The following is a 16,229-nucleotide window of genomic DNA, read 5'->3' on the forward strand; positions in this document are numbered from 1 at the left end:
AGATAGCGAAGTATGTATTAGTGCTTTTTTGTTTTTTTTTTTCTGTCTGGTATTAACTTTCGATCTTTGTCGAAATCGAAAGAAGTCACATCCTTCCTAGTACATTCAGCAACAAATATTTCGTGACACCCAAAGTGGGCAAAAAGTAGACTTGTGTAGCGAACTTTTTGGCTACTTCGGGCGTCGTCACGAACTATTTGACGCTGACTGTATACATATAAGTAGGTACCTACGCCTACAGGTATAGACAACGGGCACACGGGCACAACGAGCACTACTTACTTAAGGGGAGTCTAGGGTGAAAATTATTTAACACGGTACTGCTCGCCAGACTTGACTTTGGCTGTTGTTAAAATTAGGTTATTTAATTTTAAACTATGTTCAATATTACGAGTAAGTACTACTTAATTAGGACCTACCTAACCCATGAGATTCGTTTCACTTTCTCGTAAAAATATGTTTTTTATAATTGGATGATCAAACGAACTTACCAAGTGAAGTTCGATCTGAATTATCCTGTTTTCGCCGAAGAGATTTAAGTTCCCTCCCAACCCGAAGGTTTCTATATCTTCTTACCTGGAGGTAAACGTCAATGTCATCTCTTCTCTAAATATAATGAGACCGCTCGGACACCGAGCCCACAGCGTGGTAGGGGTGGGGTTGCCCGCTCTTTTGTTTTTTACTACTACTACGCTGAATATTGTGTGCGGATTGGGTTGTCGTACAGGGGTACTACACGGTAAAATAAATCTCGGAGGCGAAAGCAGGATAATGGACAGCTAAAACTGTTTCAAGCAATTCGTTATGTTACCTATTTTTAATGGAAAAGTTTTTCATGGTATTTTACTTAGGTACGGCTTTTTTAAGGTACCTAATGTACTATTACCTACTTAACACATTTTAGTTTGTTAGCATTAATTAGGCCAGCACATAAAATCTCAGCTCGGAGGCGAAGTGCAGTTACGTACCTAGTTACGTACTGGAAATCTGCTCTTGTATTATTTTTAACCAACTCTGTTATGTCCAGAGCATTCAAGCTACATAAATCCACTTTCAAAGCTTTTTCTTTCTAATTTCTTTTAGAATCAAAGCTCTATTTACCCTCCCAAAATACATTTCATTGTTACAAGTTCGCGTTTTATTTCCATGCTGATTGAAATAGCGTTATTTTAGTTAAACGCTGAGTTATTTGTTGCTGTGTTGTTAACTACAAGATTTTTTAGATTAAACTTATTGTCTGTAATAAACCCAAATAAGAATTGCTGTTTAGGAAAGATACGAGTATTTGTCTACTTGAATGACTATTTTCGTCAGCCCAAAAAGTTGGCTAACTGGTATCTTACATTTATTGTTTTTAACCGACTTCAAAAAGGAGGAGGTTCTATGTTCTTCCTACAAATGGATAGGCATAATTAAGGCTGACCTTTCGTTAGGGAGCGATCTCTTTCTCAACTTGTAACCTGAGTATCATGGTGGCTAGATTAAGTAAACCCTATGTAGTTGATGTTCACAAAATATCTTTTTCAAGGGCTGATCACTACCAATACCTCTATTATTATATTAGTCATCCTAGTTACGTACTTAGATCTGAAAGATTAAATATGCAGGGCAAAACTCACATACTTAACTGTAATAAGACTTGCCATTATGAGGCCTTAAGAGAACGGATGGACGAAGATTGCATACAGCGGAGATAAGACCGTTAAATAGGATGTGTGAAGTGACGAGAGTTGAATGAGAATGAACGTGGCTCTAGACAAGACAATTTTCAATTAGGTACAATACTTAGGTACTAGCTTTTGCCCGCCACTTTGACTACGATATCTTTGCGAGTTGTGAAAAGCATAAGAAAGACGTCTTTGGGTCTCGTCAAAAACAAATAACTAAACTATCCATTAGTATGTAGTAGTAATAATATACATATCTGTCTGCGTCAGCTAACATATCAGAAAGTGTAAATTAAACTAACTTTAAAAAACAGTTTAAACTTATTTTCTCCCTATTTTAAATGGGTTGATGTTGATACGTAAGTACGTCGTACATCCACCCCAAGGCATTATTTTGTAGATTGTTAATCGGGCGCTAGATGCACGGCCAATTGGTTAAATTGGTAACCAAGCGTTAAAAAGGTTTTTAGTCCAATCAACGAAGCTTTTGTAACCCAAATAATTCCTCTGCCTAAGTATGAAACTTGGCACATGATGAAAATAGGTAGGTAATACAGATTGTAGATTTTAATCCAACAACTTTTATTAGGAAGTTTGCTTATTTAACCTAAATATGATACGTTCTGATTATATTACTACCCCCGTAAAGTTGACATTGACATTAAAAAATAAAATCAGCAGAGCATTTTTTCAGTAGAAGTTAGGCCCAGAACAGACGGTGAAACGCAACTGCAACGAAACTGAAACTGAAAATTTCAAACTGGTCGCGTCATGTGTGGTCTCTCAACGGACGCTATGGCAGAAACTTAGATGCAACTCAAAAGTAACTAGCAGTTGCAGTTTCGTTGCAGTTGCGTTTCACCGTCTGTTCTGGGCCTTAGTGTTAAAATTTTATAAGTCAATGTCAACCTTACGTAGGTAGCAGCAATAAGAATGCATCATGTTTAGGTGAAAATACTAAACATTACGGGAATTTATTGGATTATTGTATATCAATCTGTATTACCTAAGTATCTTCATCATGTGCCAAGTTTCATATGCAGAGGAATTATTCAGAAGTGTCCATACAACGAATCACCTATTTGATCGGACTATTTTTAAGCTATGCCTTCACGCATCCTCACCACTCTCTGTGTGCGGTGCGTGTATTTTACAAGAATTTCATTTAAATCAATATTGATTGAGCATGTTAAATGCATTTCTGCCGGGAAGCCCATCCTTATAGTGTCGTTATTGACAGCATAATTAAAATCTGTTCTTGGGTCCAGCAGAACGTGCATAAAGGCACGTGTCAGGTATTATTATCACGATGGTCGAATTTGCGGTAAATTAAACAAGAATTTAGTTATAACGGCGAAGGAAGGACATGTTGGTATAGTTAAATTGAAGCGTCCAAAATAAGTAAATTGATACATGACATAATTATTTTTATAGTTTGATTATTAACTAAAAATCCCACTAACGTTCCACCAGAGACAATTTTATTGTTTAAAATTAGTTTGAAATATTTGGCAAAATCAATTTTTTATAGTAAATTTACCAAACATAAATCTTAAAAACGAAGCGGTTAAAAAATAGTTACCTACCTTAACTTACTTCACTTGCGGTGCGGAGAAGGTAAGTAGTGTTATTTGTTACATATTATTATGTAGACTAATGATTTAATAAAATATTTCACAAGCTTATCCTCCTTTATACAGTCGGGTAAAATTAGAAACATTTGCTTTGGTCGTAAAACCATCAAGATTATAATTAACTAGAGTCATCATTAAAATTTTGGTCTTCGTGCCAGATTATGCAAGCTGACCAAGTCTTACATACATATGACACCTCAAACCATTTATCTCAGTTATTATGGTTTGCGACCATGTGCTTCAACGATTTATCGGTTTTGGCTTAGCTCTACACCACTAGAACATAATAATTTACTTTATTTGCGTAAGATACAGTAGGTACAGATATAAATCTAATAACTTCGATTTACTTTTAAGGTCTGAACTGTCGAATGAAAGTGAAACATAGGTAGACGAAATAGAATATGATGCAAAAAAAACTTACAGTCCAGACCGTATGTAGACCAACTTTATCAAGTTTTTCACAATTACCTACTTAAGGTTTTTTACAATTACCGTACCTTTTCTTATTCTGAGACGCGCTTTGAATTTCTGTGACCGACCGAATTTTTCTAATCAATATAAAAAATAATGTCTATTTCCCTTGGTCATCGTATCACGCACGCGTGAACGGCTGGACCGATTTCTCTAATTATTTTTTCTTATGTTTGTTATTGTCAGGAGAAGGTTAATTAATAGTGTAAAATTCAAGAAATTGAGATTAACTTTTCGACAGGACAACGTCTGTCGGGACAGCTAGACAGATACAAAAAGTAGGGTAAGGTTACACGGAGTACAATGTTACAATGCATATTTCTCCGTCCCTTTCTATAGTTGTATGATGTTCAGCGGCTCAGTTCTTATGAGCTTGACAAACGTGTATACCAACATCATACAAACATACATACAACTAATAGAAAGGGACGGAGAAATATGCATTGTAACATTGTACCCCGTGTAACATTGTGCCCCACCTTACCCTAATCAGTTCATTCTCATCTTAGAAGTGATTGAAACGATGCAGCTAAGCTAAGGGATTCTGAACGATACGACCCGGAAATCTCATCTCTCAAGGTTCCCTAAGCTTTAATAACAGTTTTTATAAGACATTCGGTACATGAAACACGGCTTTGTGAATTTCGGTTCACGTAGTGATTTAACAAGGTAAGGGGCTCATTACGCCGAGCGGTAGCAAAGACGCACGTCTTTGGCAGACAACCAACCTTGCGTTACATACCTCGTTAAACAAACTTAGGTACCTACACTCAAGCTGCGCGTCTGCTCATGGCGTGACAGGTTGTCAATAATGTGGTCTGGCAAAAAGAGTGACATGACGTGACAATTACAATGACGTCGTATGCCTCTAATAATATATTTCCGTAAGTCGCATGTGCGTTATCCCGACAAAATGTTGTCGTCTTACAACAATTTTGTGATACAAGTAGGTAAACTATAAATCTCGTGTAAGTAAATGTGAACCTTCAGCCGATCATTCACCGAAGAAAACCGTGCCAGGATAACATTACCTATCCCAGGAAACCATTTTGACTTTTTAGGCCGAGGTGGATATTAACTTAACTGCACTAAACAGGTTGACTGCAAGGTTTTGCCAAATTTTTCAGAGCGCCGCAGAATCATTAACTAATTTATTTTTGTTTAGTTGTTGTTTTTGTTGTTTGTTTAGTTGTTGCAATTCACGAAGGCGAGTGAGCTTACATGTGTGGTGGCTCGCTCTGTTTGTTTTTCAAAAGTGTTCATTGATACACTATCGTTATGTCAGTTATGTACACGTACACACAAAAGTAAAGCTCACTCGCCTTCGTGAGTTGCAAGAACTATTAGCAGGAGAGGGGACCGTGAGAAACCCTACGTCATTTTTGATAAGATAAGATAAGCTCCATGGCACACGTTCAGAAAAGTTGTGCTAAGCTTGGAAAAAAATATTATTGAATTCCGATTTGGCCGAAAGTACAAAAAAAATGGCTATTTCCGGAGAAATTTTTGGGCGATGACAGAAATTAAAGAGCATATTTTATCAGGTTGATTTATTTCTTTTCTTCTACAATACAATTATATCATTGTTAGGTACCACATTACATATAAATTGCGGGTATGAATAAATGAGTTATCGAGATTCCATCCCTAAGATTCCAACATTACAATTACTTTGGAACAGTTACTAGAAATTTCAATAAATTAATCTGCAGAAAAAAATAATTTATACAGGCTTGTGATAATATGACACTAAAGGCTGAGTTGCATAATCTAACTTTCTTTGACAGATTTTTGAAGTTTGTTAAGTTAGTTAATTAGATGGTGCAACCCAGCATAATAATATTATGTTTTATGAGGCAAGATTAAACCATTTTATCAATTGTCTCTTTTTTGGATTATGTTGGCCTTTTGGAAAGAATGAAATTACTAGTAACTCTATGTACCTACCATATTGTCAGATGCCTTATTACGTTTTTCCAACATCATAATTTTCAAGTTATAAGAAAATCAACCAAACTGTTATGTTCATACGCGGCGTTTAGCAGCAAAAAACGAAAAGAAAATAGAAGATGTCCATTTTCATTACATTAGAACTTGTATTTTCGTAAAAAGTACAATAATTTATTTCATATGTGTATTGTGTATGTACGACATGATAAGACATCAGACAAAATTAAAACGCCTACCGTAATATCTTACATTCACTTAATTGAGTTTATAAATCTCTGTAAGGATCCCAGATTAAAAAAAAATACTTACTGATTTAGGGCATTCTTTTATAATTTTTCCATGCAAAATTAAAATCAAAATCTTACTAATGTCTTACTAATCTTACTAATATTATAAATGCGAAAGTTTGTATGGATCTCTTTCACGCAAACACTAATGAAAGGATTTTGATGAAACTTTACAATATTATTCTTTATAACCCAGAATAACAAATCCTACTAGTCCTACTTCCTACTAATATTATAAATGCGAAAGTTTGTGTGGATGTCTGGATGTTTGTTACTCTTTCAAGCAAAAACTGCTGAACGGATTTTGTTTAAACTTTACAGTATTATTGTTTACAACCCAGATTAACAAATAAGCTATAATTTATGACGATATACAAACAATTAAATTTCATTAATTAAATAAGACGTGTCTAAAAAGCGCCATCTATCGTCATTGGTTAAAATCTACAGCGCTGGACAAACTACTGTTTTTGACGTTCGTAAATATTTATGCGGGGGAAGCCGTGAAATCAACATGATATCTAACAACAGATTCTACGAACTAAGGGGGTAAAACAAGGTCCACGCGTACGAAGTTGCGGGCGGCCGCTAGTAGGCTATAATATATTATTATGACGATCTGTGACAAACTAAATTTCACGCGGGTGAAGCCACTTAAATGGTTGACTTTTACCGAGGCATATACATAATTAACAATTGGTTGCAAAACTTGCAAATTACTTGTGTGCTTAGTGCGAGTTTGTATTGAACGTTATCGCTAGCGAGTGCATAAAAAATCTACGAAGATTTTAGTTCTTCAAAGTCTACGAAGATTTTAGTTCTTCAAAGTATCCGCTAGGGACGCTGTACAATCTGTCATACATTTAGTATAATAAATTTTTTTTCGCTAGTAATGACGTTTGGTATAATCCTTCACTAAGCTCACAATCACTTACAAGGATGTTGTTCACTCGTTACAAAATTAAGATAACCTACATTTTTTAGTAATATTTTTTGTGAGTAATAATTAAATAAAGGTAACTGTATCTAGAAAACGTAGAGAGATTTACAAACTCGTCACTACACAATGATTACAAGACATCACTTTATAGGTATTATTATTATTAATCGAATAATACACGCAACAGCAATACAATAAGTAGTTTAAATACTAATAATACACGATTACATACATTTTCAAGGAATGCTCATTAAATAAACAACTACACAGTGCGAATAATAATACGATCTACAAAAAAGTACTTTTTAAGCGTTTAGTTTACATTTCATTATTATTACTTACGAAACCTTAGGTTTAACCACTTATTAACTTTGTAAACTTAGTTTACTTAACAACATTGTTGAGATTATGTGTTTGACATTAATAATAATATTAGCCAAAAAGCTAAATAAAAATAATTAGCTCTCGCTCTGAAGTATCAGTCTGAGATATTTTATTTCCTACTATTATTATTATGAACGAGTAAGTTTGTACGATTGTAATGTACCTATGTATTTTTTGTTACTATTTCACGCATAAACGACAAAATGGATTTTGATAACAATCTTGTTGATAAAGAAGATTATGTTGGCCTGTTAGTTAAAAATCAAAATTATCCTCGCCTCTTAAACAGAACAATGGAAAATTATTTGGGGGCGTAAACTTTTGCGTTTAAACTATTAGTAGAATACATTATAATAACGTATTATAACTTAAAACGATCTGTGGCAAACTGAATTTCACGCGGGAGAAACCGCGGGCAATAGCTAGTGCTCTTATAAATAAGACGTCACTCTTTAAATATTAAATGAAATTGCTGACTGCGAGAAAAAAAAATAAACTCACGGAGCGGTATTTTATTGAGGCAATGATAACATGATAACTCCGCTCTCCAAATTTTTCATCTAACGCATACTTTATTTAAGTATATCGTGACTAAAATAATAATTTGTAGGTTAAGTATGTATTACTGCAATGTTCTGCCGCAAGAGAGGACAAAGGGTTTTTTAACTAGTATCATTTCATTCAAAGGCTGAATAAAATTGAAAATTAATAATGATGTCACTTTACAGAGAGTTATTTAATATTGCTTAGTCCAATATAACGGCAATCACCCGTATTTTTAGTTTCAGAAATATTTTGGCCTGGTATTTTCCTGATAATAAAAAGTATAATTTAATTGTTTGTCAATAAGAGTCAATAAGACATTGTTAAAAGATCAAATAGTTAGAGAAAATTGGAATGCGTGTATACTGGTGGAATAATATAATTGGGGAATGCATCATTAGGCTGAGTAGGTCACTTCTTGTCACCGTGACAGTATATCTTTCTCTTTTACACTTTATGTAAAGAGAAAAAGAGAGACAACAAAGTATTTATTCTTATCTATGGAGATACATACTGTCAAGGTATTAACAGAAGTGACCCGTGCTCGTGTTTTTACAGTATTTTTCTTACCCTGAAATACTTATATTACCAAACATAGAAAGGTATAAATACAATATCAATAGCAACTTACAGAATAGTTATTATAGAGTATTACAACCTCAAATATTTTATCATATTATAAACATATACACATTTTTACTACAGGTACCTTTTGCAGAAATCGAAAACGATATTGCAAAGTACAGTGAAGGAAGGTACGCAGGTACAATTTTAAAAACTACATCGGGTTATTTTATAAGTTTTTCATACTTGATTATACATATAATTTAAAGCTACTGTATAATAATAATAAATTATGTTTATACTTTTCATAAATAATATTTAAAAAGACTAGCTCGTCCTGCTGCTTTTGTACGATTAGTGATTCCATATTTTTTAATTATAATAAAATATAATTACAATAAGTTAAATAAATTAATTTTATTGTTTCACAGGTAGCATACTTCCATAATGTGCGTGTCTGCCGGTGTTATTTATTGTCCTTTGTATTTTATAACAAGGGTTTTTATATATTTTTTTAGTAAAAACCCCATGCCATGTCTGTCCATGTATAAAGCATTTATACATTTTGCATTCAAAAATTAACCTTTGTAATACTTAAATAGTCTTTTTAACATATTATTAATAACCTAAATTGTTCATATTGTGTGACACTCAGCGGCTTAATTGGCTGTGCATATTTTAAAGATGACCCTATGATAATAATGTCCTTTGCAAAAAGTAGCAATAGCATTCCATCTTGCTTGAAAATAAGAGACAAATAGAAATAACATTAATAGAATCTATAAAGAGTAAAGTTTTCAATTAAGCATTTATGACAACTTACAAATAATATTGTAGATATTGAGGTCATGTTTTGTTATTTAAGTTAGTTTTGAACGCTTTTAATTATTTTCGAGATAAAATACTTTTAAAAAAGATCTCATTTAATACATTTTATAAGCATATTTATTTATTATTTAACAATAAGCAATGGTATTGTTTTTGAACACATCGGCTGTTACCTCTGCCATTTAGAATAATCAACAACTAAAACTGTAGATTTAATACTTCAGTTTGTTGTTTAAGTCTTCCTTACCAACAAACAGCATGCACTCAGTCCAGTGGAGATCTTGGCCAACTCAGAGAAACAAATCGATCTTCGAGCAAAATCAATCTTCTCGCAAAACACCTGTAATGATTAAAATCTTACATAAATTTGATTTCTTTGATTCTTGTTGCTAATATTACAAAAGGCACTGCGCGAAAGTGGTCCTTGAGCTAAGAAATTAAAATAAATATCCTTGGACATTTTACATTGCGCCTCTAGTCCCAAACTAAGCAAAGCTTGTACTATGGGTAGGTACTAGACAACGTATCTACTAAACATACTTAAATAATTTTTTTTGGTCAATCGCGACAAAATGTATGAAACAAATGCTTTCTAATAACCTAATACACCCACACAGTCATAAGCTCGTACAGTAGAATGCGTATCATGCCCGTGTGACTGATATAAGACATTTTCCAGCAGTGGACGTCCTTTGGCTGAAACGAACGAAAGATTAAACAAGTAAGTCGAATTATAGTTACCTTAAATGAATCGGGAATCTCTTCTATTGCCCTGTGAATTAAAGTTCCGTTTATATAGAGACAGTTGGCTGCTTCGTCCTCAGGAACGGTCAAGGTTTGATAAGAGAATGTAGCTTCCCTTTCCATTCTCTTAAGGATCTCTTTAGCTTCTTTACTTGCGCCAACGCAGAGAATTTCTGGGCCGGCCACAGTAATATACTTTTTCAAACTGCGCGTCCCTTTTGCCATCTGGAAATATGTAATTAAATCATTATTACCCGACTGCGCCAGAAGGAGGGTTATGTTTTTCGAGTATTTGTATGTATGTATATTTCTTTGGCACGGCCTACTTGACCGATTTTAGCGTGACAGGTGTCGTTAGATTCGTATTATAAGATTTTAAACTTTCGCGTTCCATTTCAGCTAAAATAGTAAGACACGGCATCGTAGCCGAAACGTCAAGCCGTGAGTACATAATGTAACTCATTAATAAACGTCACGCTAAGACCCGTGTCTTACTATTTTAGATTCGTCTTAATGGAGAAGTTTCGTGATGTTGAAAACATTAGATTTCACTGAATGGGATTAAAATATAGACCAAAACTAAAAATCCGGTGAAGTTATTTTTGAAATCCATCGTCCCACAACAGGTTCGTCCCACTGGGACGAAACACTGAATTCAAAAAAAAATATATATTTCGTTCTGGATTCGTCCCATCTGATTTATTCTTTAACATAATGAGATTCAGATTTGAGAAAGTCAATGAAATAAAGAAAACATGAATGTTAACAATGTCTGAAATTTAATTTATTAAACATTTTTACTGATTTTCTTTTAAATACAGATATTGTTAACAAATTCATGTTTTCTTTTATTTCATTGACTTTCTGACCGATTGTTAGTCGTACACCTCGAAATCAAAAAATCCTTGTAGCTTTTCACCTATTCGCATTTCACCGGATAGCGTGTTTTGTTGTAGCGTGTAATATCGCTAGTATTTTTGTTACTAGCATATATTTTTAACACATTTTTACAACAGTAGCAAATTTTGATGTAGCATGTATTATCAATACCTAGCCTATTTACAGTGAAGACAGGCAGGAAAGTAAATCTACTATGAATTTTTTAGACAATTGTAATTAGCGATCAAAAATTATACTATAAGAATAAAAATCTATTCAGAAATTTTGATATCGCGGCGAAATGCGAATAGGTGAAAAGCTACAAGGATTTTTTGATTTCGATTTATACGACTAACAAACGCTTCTGACGGTACTAAATCTCATTATGTTATGTTAATACTTTTGGAAGAGCGGTAACCTCCTACTACAGGTATTCTTATACTTAAAAGGATGGTTACCAAAATATCTTGTTAAACCACTTTATTTATCAAATAAAACATTTTCATTTTCATTTTAAAGAATAAATTAAATGGTACGAATCCAGAACGAAAAATATTTATTTTTTTGAATTCAGTGTTTCGTCCCAGTGGGACGAACGTATTGTGGGACGAATCACTGAAGTAGCCGAACTTAAACATAGGCTGTGCCGTGACGTCAGGCCACCTGTTCATGTTTCAATCACAATGCTTACCACCCCTAACGCATTGTCGAGAATGACACTATAATGTCAAACTCTTCTTTTTCTTTTTATATAGGGTGTGGTTGATTTCAATCCTCGCCATATTTAGGTATTTAGGTGATCTATTATGACTTATATAAACGCATTATCCTCAAAAAAAATACAAACGAAAGTGGAATTTATAGCGAATATTTTCCGTGCGAAATCAACTGTATGGCTCGCAAAACTGCAATAGTTTACACTGCGGCATCATCATCGAGCTACGCGGATCGCTTGCTTATCGTATCGGATAACCTACTGAAGGAAGCCACGTAAAGTAGGTAGTGTAAATAGGTATTTTATTTAACTAACTAAAGTTAAAGTTCGTTTTAAATTTTTTTCGAAGTTAAGAATTTTTTTAAATGATTCGTGATCAGAATAAGCTACTTAATCGACTCCCTAAATATGGCGAGTATTGAAATCAACACCCTGTATATGGTCAGGTCTTGGATATGTCAAAAAGGTTACATAATTTTACTAAGAAAGAATCCTGTCTGTAATCCGAATGACTGTCGTGACTACACCGATCAAAATGGCGCGAATATTTGTTATGCGCAACTTTAGGGCCCTGTAACTTTTGTATTTGTAGAGATATTTTCATGATTCTTTCACAATAATAATTATTATTAGTTTCACTTATATTTTCAAGACTATGTATATGAGAAAGCCTTAAATTCAGTCGAGACATGGGCATTGATGACACATGACAAATTGAATATCGATGCATCGAAGTGCTGAAAGGCTTGCATAAAAATGTCACAATGTCGATTCGCCTCCAGGATCAGTAGGCCTAAGATGCGCGGAGTGATAACTTTTATCGACGTCAAAATGTATGGGTACCAACTTTTTTCCACTTTGGAAGCATCTGTCACGCAAACTATTCGGTTTAGAAAAAAAGTATTTTAGAAACCTAGATACCATTTTTGAAGACCTATCCATAGATACCCCACACGTAGTTATGTGTTTGACGAAAAAAAATTTTTTGAGTTTCAGTTCTAAGTGGGGGGCCCCCAATATTTATTATTATTTTTTTATTTTTGCATCAAAATCTTAATGCGGTTCACAGAATACATCCACTTACCAAGTTTCAACAGTATAGCTCTTATACAGGGTGNGCTTGACGTTACATTACGGGACACCCTGTATGTAGTTTCGGAAAAAAATGGCTGTGACATACGGACGGACAGACGGACGGACGGACGGACAAACAGACAGACAGACATGACGAATCTATAAGGGTTCCGCTTTTTGCCATTTGGCTACGGAACCCTAATAAAAAAGCCGCTTTGTTTTTATACTATGTAATGATAAAATAAGAGCTTCCTCGTTGTGGATAAAAAAAAAAAATGTTGACATTGAAAAATAAACGTTCGGTAAGCTTTCGGTACCGCGTATGCCGAGCGTGCTGATGTTGTGCCGTTGTCGCGCCGACAAATCAGAAAGGGGCCTAACGCCCGAATTCAAACATTTCTATGAGGTCTCCCAGTGCACGTGGACGCACAGAGTCACTCACGAACCAATCACAGAGCTCTATTAAACGCTGTGCGTTCGATTTGCTGATTCACTGAAGCAAACATCGTTTGTGAATATTACTGAATATGGGTGTTAGACAAAACCAATTACCTTAATAGGAGTGCATGGAAACTCTGGAAATGCTTCAGCTACAGCACTGGCACCTGCTTCGTTGCTGGTTTCACAGATTCCAACAAAGAACTCCTGGCCTGAAATAAAAAAATCACATGATTAAAATATTATTAAATAAATATATGTTACGGTTAATGTGATAAATTGAAAATTATTAATAATAACCGGTTATTATGAATAATTACCGACAGTCGCGGTAAAAGTGATAAATTAATCACATTTAACAGTGATTATTTAATAATTCAACCTTAGTACTAACAAATTTCATAAAAGAGAACAACATCTTGTGTACGTGCTCGTGTACAGCCAAACTTTTGAACGTTTTGATATCATATNACAGAATGTTTTTGGTGGGATTTACATTTACAGTGAAAGTGTTACGTGTCCCTAATTAGTTGTCCATCCCTAGGTCAATAAATGTGTAGGTGGCAATGATTTATTTATTTTAAAAATATTGATCGCATCTAGCTAGTTTCTTTTCTGGCCTTTAAATATTTAGAATACTAGCCAAATTACTTGTTATTAATAGGCATAAGCTACAAAGCCTCGTGAAGATTTTTTTTTCGGACTGGAGAGACGGTCTTGTGTTTTAGTCATATAACGTCCCTAATTAGTTGACCACGACTGTATGTATAACTCAAAGGTGACTGACTGACATAGTGATCTATCATGGACAGCCCCAACCGCTGGATGGATCAGGCTAAAATTTGGCATGCAGGTAAATGTTATGACGTAGGCATCCGCTAAGAAAGGATTTTACGAAACTCTACCTCTAAGGGGGTAAAACGGGATCCACGCGTACAAAGTCGCGGCCGGCCGCCAGTAAAAAATAAAGTAATTTTAACATCTTAACAACCTTTGAATTTTTAATGTAGATACATTGTACATACATTCCTACGTCTTGTATACATTATTGTTAAAAATTAGCTTTCTAAAGTAACTGGAACTTTATATTTTTAGTAAGAATAATTTATTGCAGTAGTCTAGATAATAATATGTTAAACCAGAAGATCTTATTAAAAATAATTAAATTAATATTCTCTTACCTGTGAAAAGCACATCAGAGCCAACTAATTTAGCATCAGGATCATTTACTTCGATAACAGTCTGGCCAAGTTCTTTGGATAAAACCTCCTTGATAGCTTTCATCTAAAACAATAAGAAAATTGGTCCGTTAAAAAGCAACCAACATAACCTATGCTATGTGGCACAGCATAAGAGTTCAAAATGATAATGAAAATACAATAATTACTTTCGCAATGCTTGCAACATATTCAAGAATAAATTATGAATACAACAATTTACAATATCATATTGAAAGATACAATAAAATTATTCAGCAGAGCAATAGCAGCAAATAGTGATGAAAGAGAATCAATCTTTATCTATAAATATAGTCCGTCAATCAAGCTTAGCCCTTTAAAAAGACTACAAATAATCATCTGACTCCATCAAAGATCAGTAGTTCAGTCTAAATTGTGCATATCTATTGCTTTCAGGCCTTAAAACCATAAGAATAAACGTTGAAGACATCACAAGCATTGTATCAAGAAATAAACACAAATAAGAAACACAGACAGATCAAGACATCGAATTCGCTATGAGCTAATAAGGTCATATTAATAAAGACTAGGTCGCTTATTAACAAATTACAATTAAGGACCTCAGATGATTTTAAGAGGTCAGAGTGAATTGTGTTAAGGAATGTACTACATGAAATGACACATTTTACATAATTATAGATAGAGAACCTGTTAAAAACTAATAACCTTTATTTCCTCCTCTGTAGATGAAGCTTTTGGCAGCAATGCTATACCATGGCATACAATCGCAACGTCTTCCAAAAAAATGTTGTCAGGAAAAGAGCTACCAATATCCAATTCTAATACTTCCACATTTAATTCCTTAAGTAATCTTAGGTAGCAGTCAAATTGCCGGCGGGCATCATTTAAATCAGCTTTGTCCGTCAAACGTAACGCTGGAGTCACTTTTCCAACAATGGCGTGAGTATATTCATGCATTTTGAAATCCATTTGAGCTCCGGGGAACCTAAGATAGTGGAAAAAAAAAAAAATTAAAATCAGGGTCATAATGACTTACCAATTACAGTTGATGTAGGTATAGCAAAAGCATGAAATAATATGTTCACTTTTACAAAATCATGTTTAGATTTAGCTTGGTAGCAATATTGATTAATCTGCATACCGAGGCATTTTTCATTATTTAAATAATAAATATGTTTACATTAAAATTAAAAACTATGTTGATAAAATTCTATAATTAGGTATGTGCTTTGCTTTATTGCCATTTACTGCTAAAGTGGCAGACTTAATATTTTAATCATTTGGCTTATTTATTAATGGGCCGAGAGCTTATTCAAAAACTAATTATTGTAAATAGACCTGCAAAATTATGAAGCGTTTCAATTCATTAATAAAAGGCACTAGTTAGAAGTAGATTACCTGACGTTTTCTTTAATTTTCCTGAGGTGGAACGTTGAAACCGGTAACGTGTCCTCAAACGATTCCGAAGATGAATACCTCTTACTAGTAGAGTTCCGCCTACAGTCGATACAATTTGGTAAGTAAGAGATGTATTGTATTACACTTTTTATAGTCTACGACCACGAACCTCTGAGGTGAGACGAATGGATTTATTACTTAAAAGATTTATGAGAGTACACGTTATAGAGCCTGCAGTCAGAGAAAAAGAGAAATGCTTTGACCGCTAAAGATGGATCTTACAAAATTATTAAATTTGACACCACCATGAAATCCTCCATCATTTATTACTACTGACAGTAATGACAGAATTGACAGCACAGATTAGTTAACGTGCTACGTGGGTGCTACTTTCATAGGGAGTGATGTGTTAAGTGAATTAAGGTACTATAGACAGAGCCCCGATTACGGTAATTTTTAACGTCTACAATCCAGACGCGTTTCTGATTCTGCGATACGATTGGTCAAAACA

The 16,229-nt window shown here is 34.1% G+C and overlaps 1 protein-coding gene across 1 annotated transcript; it reads right to left on the reverse strand.

The window, feature by feature from the left end:
* Positions 1-6,745: 6,745 nt before the first annotated feature.
* On the reverse strand, positions 6,746-16,037 carry LOC114349907 (N(G),N(G)-dimethylarginine dimethylaminohydrolase 1). The gene is made up of 6 exons (XM_028300497.1): positions 15,719-16,037; positions 15,026-15,305; positions 14,303-14,405; positions 13,236-13,333; positions 10,013-10,240; positions 6,746-9,611 (listed from the first exon to the last, which is right to left on the reverse strand). The coding sequence occupies exons 2-6, from the start codon at positions 15,287-15,289 to the stop codon at positions 9,504-9,506; spliced, it is 801 nt and encodes a 266-aa protein (XP_028156298.1). The 5' UTR covers positions 15,290-15,305; positions 15,719-16,037; the 3' UTR covers positions 6,746-9,503.
* Positions 16,038-16,229: the final 192 nt, after the last annotated feature.

Source organism: Ostrinia furnacalis, unplaced genomic scaffold (genome assembly GCF_004193835.3).
Source record: "Ostrinia furnacalis isolate ACB-3 unplaced genomic scaffold, ASM419383v2 OfSCF0723, whole genome shotgun sequence".
Lineage (NCBI taxonomy): Eukaryota > Metazoa > Arthropoda > Insecta > Lepidoptera > Crambidae > Ostrinia > Ostrinia furnacalis.